The 17,081-nt window shown below is 43.5% G+C and overlaps 1 protein-coding gene across 1 annotated transcript in view; it reads left to right on the forward strand.

Moving 5' to 3' along the window:
* Positions 1–4,608, forward strand: part of LOC145408445 (uncharacterized) — a 76,059-nt gene extending 71,451 nt beyond the window's left edge. The window contains exon 3 of the mRNA XM_080279173.1: positions 3,659–4,608. Within this exon, the coding sequence (XP_080135299.1) occupies positions 3,659–4,608 (950 nt within the window). The remainder of the gene's footprint in view (positions 1–3,658) is intronic.
* Positions 4,609–17,081: the final 12,473 nt, after the last annotated feature.

The raw sequence follows: 17,081 nt of genomic DNA on the forward strand, positions 1-17,081 counted from the left end.
TCTCTCTCTCTCTCCAGTATAATTGCTCTTCTTTTCTGTTACAATGTATGTTTTTGCTTCTCTGTATATCATTACTGTACATCTTATTATTTTTTTTTGTAGAAAATGGAGCGCACACCATCCACTCACTGGATTTAGCATTGCCTTCAGGCGATTCTAAACTGGGTGACAAACCAAATAGATTCTCGTAGACCAGGAAGCCATTTAATTCACTCGGGGTTTGCTATATAAGCAACTGGAAGCCTTGTGGTGTAGGGGGTTACGGTGCTCCAGAAAGTTTTCCGACCGAGGGAAGCCCGGGATTTATTTCTCACATTAATCCCTCACTGGTCAATGCACCTGTCCCTTACCTTAGATACCTGGGGAGGCAGCCTAACCTCTACGCTCCTGAGGGGGCAATAATAGAACGACAGACACAGGCAGAGACTTCATTTTCATTGCTTTTCTATATATCATTTTTTTTTCCTCTCTGCCCTCCAATCTGTCTCTCTGTCTGACTCTCTCTCTCGTCTGTTTGTCTCTGTATCTGTCTATGCATGCAATGACCTGTGTCCACGTATATCTATCTGTCTGTCAGTCTATCTATCTATCTGTCTATTCATCTTCCTATCATCTACCTATTTAACTATCTATCTGCCTATCTATCTATGCATCTATTCATCTTTCTAATCTATCTGTTTATCTATCTGCCTACCTACCTGTCCTGCCCAGCTATCAATTTCTATCCATCTAACAGTCTAACTATCGAATTTTCTGGCTATTCAATAACGACCCCACTTTTAACTTCAGTCCTTCATTCCACGCCACTCCACCCTAAGGCACACTGTATACTCCACTTCCCTGCTTCCTCCACTTCACTCATTTTACGCTCCTCTCCTTCAGCGTCATCATTACCAACATTATCGTCGTCATCATCATCGTGGATCATCATCACCTTCATCATTATCGCCATTATCATCATCAGCATCGCCATTACCGCCCCCACTACTACTACTCCCTCCACCATCACGATCATCATCATTATTAGCATCCCCACTCCTACTACCACTACCACCATCATCATTATCATCACAATCTCCATTACTACCACTACTTCTGCTACTACTACTACCACTTCTACTACTACTACTACTACTACTACTACTACTATTACTACCATTATCATCACCATCATCAGTACTAACCCCACTACCACAACTACTGTTATTACCACCACCACTACCATCTTCATCAACATTACCATTCTACTCCTTCTTACGTCATTTCACTCTCTTACTTCCTCTCCTTCACCATCTGTCCCTGTTCACTGTTCTTCACATCATCATCACCATCATCTCAGCTGAAATGCCACCTAAGGGATGGGGTGAAGTGGAATACAATAAGAGAAATACCACAAGTTCGTGTACAGTGAAGTGGGACACACACACACACACACACACACACACACACACACACACACACACACACACACACACACACACACACACACACACACACTTTCTCATCCAGTCTCACAATATGCTGGTGGTTCAGTATTCCATTAATGGGCCTTCCAAAATATCATGATTTGAATATATATGTGTGTGGTGTGGCAGCGTGGTGTGTGTGTGTGTGTGTGTGTGTGTGTGTGTGTGTGTGTGTGTGTGTATTTGTGTGCCAGACTGTAGTGTGGCAAGGTAAGTTGTGCCAGTGTAGGGTGTGATAGCGCGATATATAGTTCCTTGGGGTATCACAATGTACTATGTGGCAGTATGTCGTGTAGTAGTTTTGGTACGACCGTTAGGTGTGGCAGTGTGTGGTGGGAAGGTGTGTGGTGTGGCGGTGTAACATGTAACAGTGTTTCATGTGTCACTGTGTGGTGTAATTGTGTTGTGGTGCTGCAGTGTGAGGTGTGTCAGTGTGACGTGTGTCAGTATGTGATGCGGCAGTGTATGGCGTGGCTGTGTGAGGTTTGGCTGAATGATGTGTGGTAATGTGACGTGTGGTAGTGTGAGATGTGGCAGTGTAAAGGGTGGAAGCGTGTTGTGCCGAAGTGTGTAGTGTGGTGAGGTGTGGCAGTATGAAATGTAGTAATGTAATATGTGGTAGTCAGTGACGTGGCAGTGCAAGGTGCGGTAGTAAATGATGTGGTAGTATAATGTGTATTAGTGTGTGATAGGGCAGTGTGACGTGTGGTACTGAAAGGTAAGGCAGAGTCAGTTGTGATGGTGTGAGGCGTGGTAGTGTGAGGTGTGTTATCTATCATTGTCTTTATCCATTCATATTTTTCATCATTCTGTCTATCAGTGTACATTTTCATCTATGACCAGACGCAGCATCCAGTGAAGGGCGTCCTACCAATATACAGCCTTCCCTAGATGGGCAGGAGCCGAGGATGTGTGAGGCTTGAATGAGGAGAGAATGAATGGATGGATGGAAGGACCCTTTCACTGGCCACTCTCTTAATAGACTCTCCTATTTCTCGATTTTCTTTTTTCCTGTTTCTGGTTCCTATCCATTCCATGCATCAAAAGGAAAAACAGAGGTATGATGATGGTGATGATGGCGATGATGATGATGATGAACAGACGAATGATGGTGATGATGATGATGACGATGATGACGATGATGATAATGATGAACAGACGAATGATTGTGATGAAGATGAAGAACAAACGAATGCTGTTGCTGCTGCTAATGATTTTTTTTATGCAAGGAAGAGAGAACCAAAGGTCAAAGACTGTTCCCTCCAAGAAAAACAAAAACAAGATAACAGAGAGGCTGGACACACTGCGTTTGAAAGACTGGAGATCATAGGCAGTGGGAAATACAGACAAAGGAAGACAGTTCCAGAGCTGAACTGCTGCATACGCGAAGGGACTGGGAGTAACGGCTAACTCATGCATTATAGAGTTGGGCAGAAAAGGGATGAGAGTTTGTTACTAGACGGGTGTTACGCGCCCGCCGTAATGGTGGAGGGATGCAAACAGACGGCTCAGAGGAGCTGTGACCATTGAAGGAGCGATAAAAAAGAGATAAAGATGCAACAAAGCGGCGAAGAGACAGAGGTTGAAGGGAGCCCGTAAGAGAAGGAGAGTTAATGATACGAAAAGCCTTTGACTCCACCTTGTTGAGACGAACTGTATGTATGATGATGTTGATGATGATGACAGGCAATAAAAATGATGTTGCTCTTAACTGTGACGATAATGATGATAATGTTTGATAATGTGTTTGCTGATGCTGATAATGATGCTAACGTTGCTGATGCTGATGATAATGCACTGTGTTCATTCTGAGTTTGTAGGTGTTGGCCACGTTGTACGCTGCGATGTACTTCTACGGGAGTGCTATGTACCTAACCAGGCACACATTCATGGCTCTTAGGCAGGGCACTTGGCTACACATACACAAAGTTCAGGCTGATATTCTTACACTACTACCACCAGTTGTCTTATTACACCACACTCATTTCCGTTTCCTAACAGTTTCCAGCAAATACTGAGACATTTGGCCCAGCTTCCGTTTCACAGAAACATTCAGCTATGCTCGTCTTATTAATACATTTTCCTCACTAGGTAAACAGTAATAGTAGCAACTAGTAATAATAATAATAATAATAATAATAACACTTCTGCTACTACAAATGGTCATCTAATACATTCTTTCTCTTCTTCAGGTTATGGAGATGGTCGCGGGTTCAGTCCACCTGGCCCCATGGCGCTGCCCCTCACACCCTCCCCTGACCATGGCCGTGCCCTTACGCCCACTGAGGGTGTGGGCGTGGGTCTGGTGTCACTGGCACCACTGTGCCCTCAGTTCGACCCCCGCCCGCAGCCTCCCGAGCCCGAGGAGCCCATCAACCTGACCACGCGGCCGCCAGCGCTGCACGACCGTCCGCCTGAGGACCTGACCACTGCACACGCCATCCTGGACCTGAGCACTGCACGGGTTGCTGAGTTCTCCCCACCACATACTCCACCCTCACCGCCACACGAATACCACCCCCATCACCACCGCCATGCCTCACCACCACCTGCCACTTACCAGGAGGCAGAGCGGCCAGTATCGCCCCAGCGTGCCTGCACGGTGGCGTACACGTACGAGGCATTCTTTGTAAGTGATGGTCGGTCCAAACGCCGCGGTGAGGTAGACAAGCCACGGTACACGTGTTCTGAGTGTGGTAAGCATTATGCCACCTCCTCCAACCTGTCACGACACAAACAAACTCATCGTGACCTGGAATCGGGGAGTGCACGGCGATGCCATGTGTGCGGCAAGGCCTATGTCAGCATGCCAGCCCTAGCCATGCATGTGCTGACACACAACCTGACACATCGCTGTGGTGTCTGTGGCAAGGCCTTCTCACGGCCATGGCTACTCCAGGGACACATGCGCTCGCACACCGGCGAGAAACCCTTTGGCTGCGCACACTGCGGCAAGTCCTTCGCCGACCGGTCCAACCTGCGTGCGCACATGCAGACTCACTCCCAGCTCAAGAACTTCAGGTGTAAACGCTGCAACAAGTCCTTTGCCCTCAAGTCGTACCTCAACAAGCACTACGAGTCCGCCTGCTTCAAGGATCTCCCATTGCCGCCCTCCTCACCAGAACCCCTCAACCCGTCCTAGTATACACAGACATATACACAGCCACACCACAATCATATAAAACCTACCACTTATGTTGGTGTACAAGAACACAAAACATAGGTAAACATAAACTGTACATACTTAAAGTGTTGCACAGGAACAAAAGAAGACAAATATGCAAAACACACAAATCATAGGAGGTCACAAACAAACATTTTTTCATACCAGAACACATCCACTTACACACACAAACACACATATTAATGCTGAAACCCTTACACACAACCCTTCCATAAACATCAAAACACAATCTCACATACACAAACATGTTGCCAAGCATATACACGAGGGTGGCCAGCGGGTGCCTACAGCCTTCCACCGCAACATCACCGCAACATCAACACACACGTATAAGAAGTCCCCGGCAAGACCATTCCACCGTCCATCTCACCCAGGAGGAATGAAGCCACTGAGTGTATTTATTTTTTCCTCATGTTGTGACTGGGACTCTCAATCCTACAAATGCTCTCTTACAATCAAAATCGTAAGTCAAAATGTGCTGTTGTAGAAAGGGCAAACTTTGTAATGGGTTGCTACTGTTAACACCAATTTTGCCCTTACAGACAGCACTGCACACAAAACCTTCTGCCTGTTTTTGTAAATGAAAGAGACTTCTTGTTTTCCGAAGCGCTCTGGCCTCTGCTGCTCGCTTCAGTGCAACAGTTTTTTAGTGTAGGATGAATGAGAGTTGCTGGTGGTGATACTGTGTTTCTATGATCTGACTCGCAAGGGATTTCTGCTTAAAATTTCATAGATCAGTTTAACCTAACCCAAACTATGCCAGACGTAGTGTAGTTTAGCCATTCTCAACATGGGTTAGGTTAGAAATGGAAACTATGCATGAGAGAATGATGGAGTTTAACCATGTCATTTCAAGCTCCATTCTAACATAACTTACAGTACAGTTAACTATGATGAACTGGAAAAACTGTCGATGGGTCAGGTTAGAAGTAACCGAATTATAAGCAGAATGATCTTGGAGTTAATGTAGATGCACTTTAAGCTACCAACTTCACATATTTATTGTTATCCGTTGATTTTCCTGGTTACTCAAAGGCACCGCTTAACGAAGGTGCCTCGTTTCACAAACAACGAAAGCTTAGTCAACGAGTTTAACGCCAATGCTGTTTTAACAAATAGGGTCTGCCAATTCCTGCATGTACATAACTTTGTATAGAATCTTCCCCCTCCCCTTCTCTATGCTTAAGTGAGATTATTAATAACACTTTGGCTGAGTCAAAGTGTCTCTAGTCAGATTTTTAGAGGTATAAGTTAATAGAATCTTTACCCCTATGCTTAAGTGACATTCCATACGATACATTCCAGGTGGAGATTCTTGCACTCTGAAACGAAACCTTAGAGTCTAGTCAATTGCCACACTGATCTCTTGTTAACTTGAAAACATTCATGCTTTTCTTGAATTGAAACTCATGTGACCTGAAAACATTTGCATATTCTTTAATCTGATGTTCTGCTAAATTGACAACATAAAAGTTCTTTTGAAAAACACTTTTTGGGAAAAAAAGTTCTTCCTAAAGCTGATTTTTTTTCTCAGAGAGAAAAAGAAAATTTTCTTCTGAACTGAAACTTACTGATATGAAATTTTTGCATTTCTCTCAAAATCTCATGCTGAAAACAAGTAAATTATTGCTTTTGTTATGAAATGAAGATCTTCTTGAACATTACCTTGACTGAATTATACGATGCTCAACAATAACAGCGTACATTTTTGGCATTCATCTAAGTAACCAATTTTTGCATCATTTCACTCAAGCCATCATCAGGCTCATGGTGGCTTCAAACTTAAATCCACTGACATAAAAGAAATAACATCGACTTAACTTCCTTGTCTCAAACTGAACTTCTCTTTGTCTTGGCCATACATTACTTTAGTTAAGTATGGACAGCATCTTCAAATTAATCTAGCAAAAAAAGAACATTATCTTAAAATCCTAGTTAGACTTGCGATTCTCTCTTGAAGCTTAAGTCTAGATAGAATCCAAAGGAACTTCTTTTTCCGCATAGACTCTATCCGGTAAGGTAAGTGAGACTCAAAGTGCAGATTCTAAGTTATTCCCACTTTGAACGAGAATCAAAGTTGGATGAAAAGTCTAGTCAGAATATAATAGGCTTATGTACCCGCTAGTATTTAAGCGACTTATGATTCTAGTAAAATTAGTGTATAAGGTATTTTTTCGAACTTAAAAAAAGGAATGCCAGGCCAAATATTAAACATAGAGTATATTTGATCATCGTAGGAACTTAGTGAGCTTTCTACTCAGTCTTTCTAACGATATAAGTTTCAGTTTTTTGGAAAATTTTTTAGTTGTGGTGTGTCGAAAAAAGGAGTGAAGGAGTGAGGGAGATGGGTGTTGGAGGGAGGGGAACGGATAAAGAGGGGAGAAAAGAAGAGGCTGGGGAGAGAATGAGTGGTGGTGGAGAGAATTAACGAGAACGAAGAAGAGAGGAGAAGGTGGAGAGAATGTGAGGAAGGGAGGAGCGACAAAGAGAGAGGGAGAAAAAAAAACTTAGAAGTTGAACGGGTTGCGGTGAAGCGAAAGAGAAGAGGGAAACATGGAGAAGTGAGGACAAATGGGATAAGGGCTGAAAATGAGAGAGAGAGAGAGAGAGAGAGAGAGAGAGAGAGAGAGAGAGAGAGAGAGAGAGAGAGAGAGAGAGAGAGAGAGACCATCCATATACTGTAACCCCGAAAACTCCCAAATTTCACCTCCCTCACTTCCAAATTCCTCCAAGACACGCCAAAGATTTGAATGTGCTCTAGAACGGTACATTGCGGCCGAAAATACTTAGATAGTTACATAATTAAGCCATATTAACTAGAATAGTGGACCATCGCTGCAGCTGCTCTAGAAATAGTTGACTAGTGTGATGGGTAGGTTGATGGTAGTGGAGGTGGTGATAGCTTTGTGGTCAATGGGTGAAAATAGGGTGGATTAGGAGAGGGAAGGCAAGAACGAGGCTGAAGGTAAAAAAAAAGAAAAACTATTTAATTGATTGTGAGAGTGTGAGGAAAGGGTGACAGAAAAATAGACTGCAGACTGACGACGAAAATGATTAGAAATAACACCTGACGAATGGCTTATAGGACCCAAAGAGGGAAGCAAGGGGTGATTAGTGGGAGGGTGGGAAGATGCACCCAAGAAAGAGACTCAGGACTGTCAACAAGAACTGTTTAGGAATATATAGTGTAATATGGCACATGACTGGTGGTTTCTGAGATTCTTTTGGGGAAAATAAAGTTTAACTGGTTGGCAAAGAGAATGTTGAGATATACAAAGGTTATTTCTCTGGCGGGTAGTTGGTGGGGGAGTAAGTGAAGAAGACCGAGAACAAAGCTGAGGAGAAAATTGTATTGAGAAGATAAAAGAGTAAAGAGTGAAGTTGAGGGGAGAAGCAGAGTTGGCCCCAGAAACAGGTGAAGAGGTAATAAAGAAAATTCACAGAAGCAAAACTGACGGGAGAGTAAGGAGAGGAGGACATAGAATATGACGGAGGTTAAACTGAAGGATTATAGACAGACAGGTGGATAGATGTGTTGTGGAATTAACACCAGACGGATAGACTGATAGATAAACATACATAGGTAGGTGTTGATAGACACAAATACTGGAATTAACGACTATATATATATATATATATATATATATATATATATATATATATATATATATATATATATATATATATATATATATATATATTTTAAGACATGCAGTTACATAGACAGATAGACGCAGATATTCTGACAGGAAGGTATTCAGTGGAATTAAGTACTGTATATAACTAACACAGATCCTTCCTGAGCCGAGTAAAATCATCTGACGAAAGAAAAAAGTAGGTGTAGTAAAGGGATTGATAGAGGTCGGATTAAATCCCTCCAGATGCACAGAGGCCTTCCTTCAGCTTAGTCAAATCGTCTGTAGGTGGAATAAAATGATAGTCATCGTACCGATGGGTTTTTGAGACGGTTGTCTTCATGAATTTCCGTACATACATTCATACGTGTGCATAAAATATGTATGTATGTACGCATACGTACACACGTACGTACGAACAAATATACAGTACACGGATCTTCATCCCTGGTATTCACACACACACACACACACACACACACACACACACACACACACACACACACACACACACACACACACACACACACACACACACACACACACACACACACATCTCATCTTCAGAATGGGTAGAGAGGAAGGTGAAGGAGAGGGGGGGGAAGAAGAGAGGGGGAGAAGGAAAGGAGAAGGAGAGAAGGAAGGGGGAGGGAAGGAGGGAGATATGCAGACAAATAGGCTGGAGCAAAGGACGTAATTTCTCTCCCTCCTCCCTCATAATTCTCCCTCCCTTTCCTTCTCTCCCTCCCCTGTTTCTCCTCTCGGCCCCCCCCCCTTCTCTCTCTCTCTCTCTCTCTCTCTCTCTCTCTCCACAACTTATCACCTTCCTCCTACGCCTCCCTTTACTTCAGTTTCTCTCTCTCCTTTCATCCATTACATACATTCACCCTTCTTTTCTACTGAGTCGCCCCCTTCTCTCCCTTTCTCTCCTCCTTCCTTCCTTCCTTCCTTCCTTCCTTCCTTTTTTTGTATTTTTTTCCTTTGCATCCGTCCTTCTTTACTTTTCCTTCATGCATATCTTCCTCTTTATCTCTCCCTTTCTCCTTCCTCTCCCTCCCTCTCTCCCTCCTTGCCTCCCTGTCTTTCATCTTTCCCTCCCTCCCTGTCTGCACCCCTTTCCCCTTCCTCTTTGCCCCCCCTGTTTCCCTATCCCTGTCTATCTCTCCGTCCCACCCTGCCTCTTCCTCTACCTCCTTTCTCCCTGTCTCCCTCTCTCTTCCTCCTCCTCTTCTCCCTGCTTCTCTTACTTCCCTCTTCCTCTCCCCTCTTTCTCCCTCCCAGCCTCGCGCCTTTTGCCCGACAAATGTTATATCTCATGGGACATTTGTCCTGGAAAATATCTTAACCCCCCCTTCTCTCTCTCTCTCTCTCTCTCTCTCTCTCTCTCTCTCTCTCTCTCGTCTGCTACAATTTTTCTCTTTCTCCTGTTCTTTTTCCCGTGTTGCTGCTCCCCCTTTCTCCTCTTTCCTTTGTTTTCTTCCTCCTCCAATCATCTAAACATCTTTTCTTATATCGCACTAGTTAATTCTTCTGTATCAATCCTGTTCTCCGGGATTCCCCTCCTATTCTTTCCTTTCTCATACTCTATTTCTCTTCCTTTTCAATCAATTCCCTTTCTCTTTTTCTTCTCCCCTCCCTTCACCTATCATTCACTTCTTCCCTCCTCCTTCCTTCTCTTCCTCCACTTTCCTTCCCTCCCTTCACTTTTATCTCCTTTCTTATTTCCTCCTTCTTTCTCCCTCCCTCCTTCCTCTCAGCTTTTCTTCCTCTTTCTCACTTCATCCCTCCCTTAGCCTTTCCCTCCTCTTTTACTTCCCTCCTTCCTCCATTTTCCCTCCACGTCATCCAATTTCCTCCTCCCTCCATCATCTCTCCCTCTTCTTCCTTCCAAATTTCACCTTTCCCTCCTCCCTCTCACCTTTGCCTCCCCCCTCCCTTCCCCCTTCTCTTAAACTGAGAATAATGAAGAGGTATGTTCCCTCCCTATCCTCCCCCTCCTCCCTCTCTCACAACTACGTTCTACCTCCTTTCCTCCCTCTCCTTCTCTCTTCACGTCGTTCAGTTTCCTTCCCTTCTTCCTTTATCGCATAGCTTCCCTCCCTCTGTTTCTTTCGCGTCCTCCCTCTCTCCCTTTTTCTTCATTTTACTCATTCCTTTCTTCCTTTCTCACCGTTAACTTCTCTCCCTACCTCGTTCTTCCTACTTCCTTCCCTCCCTCCCTTCTATGTTTCTCTCCTTTCCCTCATTTGTTCCCTCCTCCCTTCTTTACCTACTTCTCTATTTGCCTCTTACCTGTCTTGTTTCTTTACCTGCCCTTCTAATTACCTTTTACCTTTTTTGTTTCGCTGTATCATCGCACCTCCTTTTCTTTCTCTCTGCTTAGTTTTATTCCTTTCTCTTTCTTACTCCTTATCTCGTTCTTTCCTCTTCCTTCTCTCCCTTCCTACTTCCCTCCCTTCCATTCTCCTCCCTTTCCTTCTCTCCTACTTCTTCCATTGTTCATTTCCTTTCCTTCCTTCCTTCCCCATTCTCCCTTTCTTTCCTTTCCCCTTGCATCTACTTTTGTCTCTCCCTGCCTCCCCATTTTTCTCCCCATGTTCGTTTCTCCCAGTCCTTTTCTTTTCATCTCCTTCTTCTCCCTACCTCCTTCTCTTCCTCCACCTCTTGTCTCTCCTTCTCCCCACCTTTTCTGTTCTTTTCCACATCTTATTCCTGGTCCACTTCCTCTTCCTTCTTGCTTTGCTATCCTTATCATCATCTCATAGCATTATATATCACAGTCTTCTCTAAAACAAACAGCCCCGAAAGGACCAGTAGGCCTGTTGCTGTTTATTTTCCTTTCTACTTCTTTGTACTTTGTCCTTCCCTGTTTTCCTTACTTCCTGACACCCTGTCCCCTCCCTACATACCTACCTTCCTTCACCCCTTCTCCCTCCCTATCTTCAACCCCCTCTTTTCCTTTTCCCTTTACCTCCCTTCCTTCCTCCTTGCCCTATCTCCTCCCTGCCCCATCCCCTCCTCCCTCCCCCTCTTTCACTTAGCATATTACCCTCCCGTTGTCCTATCATCTCCTCCATTATACCACACAAGCAAAACTCTTCTCTCATCATATCCGCCTGACCGACTCAACCTCCAGCCCCAGATCCAATCAAGTTCATTGTATTAGAAGCCTGGTGGATCAGTGTTTTAAGGCGCCGGTTGGGATGGAATTCTGTGCCTGTGGTCGTCGGCTTGATTCCCTAAGACGCGATTAGAAGTTTCTCGATCATAGTCCCACCAGAAAAAACAGACCTATACTCTTTTCATTGTACCTTGACCTAAAACTGGCGTCTCAACATCCTGAATGCTGAGCAGCAACAACAGACTAATAATGAAATATAGTATTGGTCTCGAAAAAGTGCCATGGAAAGGATGTAGAGTCGAAATACCGTTTTATTCTGCCACTGAGCTACGTGAAATAAAGTGCAATGGAAGGAATATCTTGGGTAAATTAAAGTGAAATGTCCACAGTGTTATAGCGGCAGGATACGGTTGTCTGGGTGGCCGTCTTTATGTACACACAGCGTTTTGAATCTCCCAAAGGTGATCTGAGGTGTTTCGATCATGCAAAGGCTGCCAACACTTCATATCATACTGTGGTTACTTTGGACTCCGGTGACCCCAAGTATGTTACTGATTGTTAACGTATGCTCTACCAATAGTCAATGAATCAGTCAGTCAGTCAGCTAATGTGTCTATCTTTTTATCTGTCTATCTGCTGTCTGACCCAGTCCCAACTCTAAAGATGGGTATGACTAAATCGCCTCTAAGACACTCTCAAGTCATGCTCCGCTCAGCCACCTCATTCTCGGTCTACTCCGGCACACTGAAATACGGCATCAGTCTGTGTTCCTTACTTCCAAATGTCACGAACCATCTAATATTAACGACACATTTCTCCCGCTCGCCCTTCCTGTCAGGACGTCGCCTCCACAGCTCAGTGTATAGTAGGGCTGCAGAGTTGTATGTCACTGAACCAAACGCCGCTACTTTCGCCTCTTCCGCAATATTCTACTCAGTTTCGGAAGGAAGTTTCGAGACGTGGGTTTGGTATGGCTTTTGTTACCTTTTTACTCTTCTAGGGATCACGGATATCTGACAGGTGAAAATGAGCGAATTATAGTAAAAAAGAAATGAAAAAAAAACACGAATAAAATAACCGTACTCAATAGGTTAATCCTAAAAAATCCAGATTATTATTAAATTGTTGCCACTTTCAGACGATTTTATTCAGGAGAGGAAAGGCTTTTACAGTCGATTTGCTTTCATGTGACGGAAATGGGCCACTCCCTCAACTCGTCTAGGCCTACCATGTTGTAACTCCAGGAAACCCTATAGGCCTTCGATTGGAGTCAGTCTTCTTGGTTACTAGTTAGCTAGACATCCCCAATCTGACTAAACTGACTAAACTGAGCGGAAAAAGGTTAGGAATCTTTGAAATATAAGAGTCCATCCTGGATAGTCCTGAAGGGATTGACGAAGGCTGTGATGAGCCAGCCTATCTGACTCCTAAAATTGGACAAGTCTCTCCTAAAATGCGTGCAGTGGACGGGTGGCAGCCAGGGTGACATGAACGTGAGGTCCCTGGGATGCAGTTACTTATAATGCACCGGTTGACATTATGAAGCTGACCTTTTTGTTGCTCTCTCTCTCTCTCTTTCTCTCTCTCTCGATGCAGTTCTCACTTTCCAATCGTTTCCCTGTATCTTCCTCTTATTGCTCATCTCTGTCTCTCACCCTTCCTGTCTTCCTCCCCCCCCTTCTCTCTCTCTCTCTCTCTCTCTCTCTCTCTCTCTCTCTCCTGCAGTATATGTGATGACGTCACTCTGACCACACCCTCCTTATCAGTCCACCAGAGCTGCCACATCCTGGCTGTGCAGTGTTGCCAGATCTCCTCACCTGATTTGACCTTTTCTGACCTAACCTGACCTAACCTAACCTAACTAATCCTACTCACAGTGGTCGAATATACTCTGACCTAACCAGGCAATTTTCTTTAATTCACCCCAAACTAACTTAACTTGGACTCACGTAATCTAAACTAATCCAGCTCAGTCAAACTTAGCCTAACTCAGCCTAGGCTAAGCTAAGGCAATTTACCTTTTATCAGTCTGTGTCGACGTAATTCAGCTTAAGCGAATCACATTTAACTTAATGCAACCCAGCCTAACCACACTCATCCTACATTAGTTTTGCCTATCCTAACCTATCCCAACGCATTCAACTCTGCCTAATCTAACCTAACCGAACCTAACCTAAAGTACCCTAACCTACCCTAACCAACCTAACCTAACCTAGCCTAACCTACCCTACCCTAACATACCCTAACCAAACTAACCTAACCTAGCCTAACCCAACCTACCCAAACCTACCCTACCCTAACCTAACCTACCCTAACCTAACCTAACCTACCCTAACCTATCCTAACCTACACTAACCTACGCTACCCTACCCTAACCTACCATAACCTACCCTAACCTAACCTAACCTAACCTAACCTACCCTAACCAAACCTAACCTAATCATACCTACCCTACCCTACCCTACCCTACCCTAACCTAACCTAACATAACTTTATAATCTAAGCCTGAACTCGCCCACTCAGGCCTAATACATCCAATCTAATCTACCCTCCATCTACCCCTCCTGCCGTAATCTACCTGGCCCCTACTCTCATCCCACCTGTAGGACATCAACAAGTAGACAACTCAGGTAGACAGGGAGGAAGGGAGGGAGGGAGGGAGAGAAGAGGGAGAGGCGGGATGAAGGGAAAGAGGGAGAATGTAAAGAACAAATGTTGGAACTGGGAAAGAAAGAATAAAGGTAGGGAAAAGAGTGAAAGAAGAGAGGGAAGAAGGGAAGGAGGGAAGAAAGGAGGAAAAGGGATAAGGGGAAGGAAGTAATGAGGAAGGGGAGAGAGAGAGAGAGAGAGAGAGAGAGAGAGAGAGAGAGAGAGAGAGAGAGAGAGAGAGAGAGAGAGAGAGAGAGAGAGCGAAGGTAGGAACGGAAGGTGTGGAGGAGAGATGAGGTGGAAAAGTGGGGAGGATAGGTGGGACGGAGATGTGGGAAGAAGAAGGAGAAGGAAAGGAGGGAGAAATGAGTAGATGAAAAGGAAAGTAAGGAAGAAAAACTGAAAAGGGTAGAGAAAGGGAAGGAGGGAGAAGAAGAAAGAGGGAGAGAAACAGGAGGAAAAAGGGAAGAGGGGAGGAGTGTGACAATGATGAAGAGAAGGTGAGGGAACGAAAGAGGAAGAGAAAAGAGGAAAGGAGGTAGGGAAAGAGATATGTAAAGGCGAAGGAGGAGGGAATGACAGTTGAAGATGGGAAGGAGGGAGCAGGAGAGGGAGACAGAAGGAAAAAGGGAATGATGCGAAGAGAAGGAGAACAGGGAAAAAGGAAGGAAGGAGAGAGAAAATGAGATAGAAAGGAGGAGGAAGGGGTGAAGGGAGAGGGAGACTCGAAGGAGGAGGAGGAGGAGGAGGAATAGGAGGAGGAGGAGGAAGGGGTGAAAAGAGAGCGAGATTCGAAGGAGGAGGAGGAAGAGTAAGAGCAGGTGGAAGATTATAACAGTATATCCATTCGTCTATCTGTCTACTAATCTGTCTACATATCTATCAGTCCATCCACATACCCTCGTCTGTCTGTCTGCCGATCTCTTTATCTATCTATTTACATCTATCACCGGACACAGCATGCAGTGAGAACTGACCATCCCACCTCCCAAAAAACTGAATCTCAATTATTTCTGTCCCTACTCAGTAACAATTTCCCCTACCATGAACAACCACCCTCCCTGATATACAATACTGCCTATATAAATGTTGCCTGACGCCGATCCTGTGAGGGCTGTCGCTTCCTCTAAATATTTACCCTTGTCAAAAGTCCCACAACTTCCCTGCTGGAGGTTTTCCATAATCTGAATTAAATCGTCTGGTTGTCGCCAGATCACGATGATATGAGTCATGGGGCTGAAGGCGGGCATGGAGTTTTTGTCCTTAAACGTCATTCGTAGATATTTTCCTAAGCTAAATATAATCGTCTGGGTTTTAGCAAGAAGAAAAAGGTCGTACTTCGAAAATGATAAAAAATAATATTACGGTATCTACTTAGTGCCTCTACGTAGTTACTCATACTTCCTCTTTCAAATTACATTTAATTTGAGGCTTAGAATAATTTGTTTTAATGACTCTAAGAACAATATATATATATATATATATATATATATATATATATATATATATATATATATATATATACTGAAGAAGTATATGATATACTTAGCAGTGATTACTTTGTGCCATTACCTACTTATAATAATCTGATATACTTCTTAATTACTACTTAACAATCAGCAGAACAGCTTCCTAACAAGTTACTTACAATTGTTTAATAATCTAATTATTATTCATTTACTTCAAATGTATCTTGAACGAGGTGACAGTATCTGAATCCCTCACTCTACTGAAGAAGTTAACTATTCTATTTTGACCACCGCCAGATAATTACATTCGCCTTTTCAATGGTCCCTCATCCCCTGTCGTTATTCACCAAACTACTTACAAAACTTTAAGACTACGTTAGTTGCCTGTTCACTTATACAATCTTCTGATCTAATTATTCACAACCTTATATATTTACCTAACAAGCCAAGAACCCAGACGATTTTGTTCATCTGAAGGAAATCCTGGCATTCAGAGCTGCCATATCAATTAACAACGACCTTTGTAACTCATTCTTATTTAGACTACCATTAGACGATTTTATGCAACCGAAAGAAAAAAAGTATAATTCAGTGTGTTATGAACTTAACTGACTGATCACCTTAACAACTTTACCACCCAATCACCTCACCTAACAGTCAATTACCCTGGATCTCCAATACGTCATCACCACCACTGCCACTCAACCTCCCTTATTGTGTACATAGCTCATACCAAAGACTCAGCTCTGACTCAAGACAAGTTAGCGAAGCAGCTGCAAATCGGTTCTATAATATCAGCATCTGGGGAGTGCTTATGGAGAGATGATAGTTAGAGGCCTATCATTTGCATAGTAGAGGGTTAGAGAGGCCTAATATTTGCCTAGAGTTATAGCGCATTAGAAGTCTATTATTTGGCATAGGATTTACCATAGGCTTCGACGCTCTGATAGGCTTTCGTTCCATAAGATTAAGCTAAGCTGGTGAGTCTGTATGTATCATAGTAGAATTATAGTCAAGCTCGACACCAAAGTAATAGAAGTAATAGAAGAAAATCACCCCACGCTTGCTATCACACTAGGCTAAGATTATAGAGTCCCACCACCAAAGCTTTTTCCAATGATCCTGTTATTGCGACAGGAAGAACTGGTTGTTCTGATGGCCATATTTGAGTTTTGTTGGACATATATTGGAATTAAATGTGCATTGGTTATGAATTTTGAGCTTTGATGGACATCTGCCAATGGGTTTCACTTTTGATAGACATCTGTTGACTTTGAATGGATATTCTGATGGATACTTCAGAGGCTTTATGTACATTTGTTGGGGATTCTGAGTTTCAACAAGCATTTGTTGATTTTTGTTGACATTTGCCGAAGACTGAGCTATGGTGGACATCTGGTACATTTGGCAGGACATTTACTGAAAATTTTGAGATCTAATGGATTTTCATGGAGCTTTGATGCATAAATGTTGGTTCTGATGGACATCTGTTGTGGACTCTGAGTTCCTGTGGACATTACATTGGATATTTCAGTTGTAATGTGTAATTCTGTTGTT

The sequence above is a fragment of the Coenobita brevimanus genome, chromosome 77, assembly GCF_032717465.1.
Source record: "Coenobita brevimanus isolate Jiangsu-jjx chromosome 77, ASM3271746v2, whole genome shotgun sequence".
NCBI classification, from domain to species: Eukaryota; Metazoa; Arthropoda; class Malacostraca; order Decapoda; family Coenobitidae; genus Coenobita; species Coenobita brevimanus.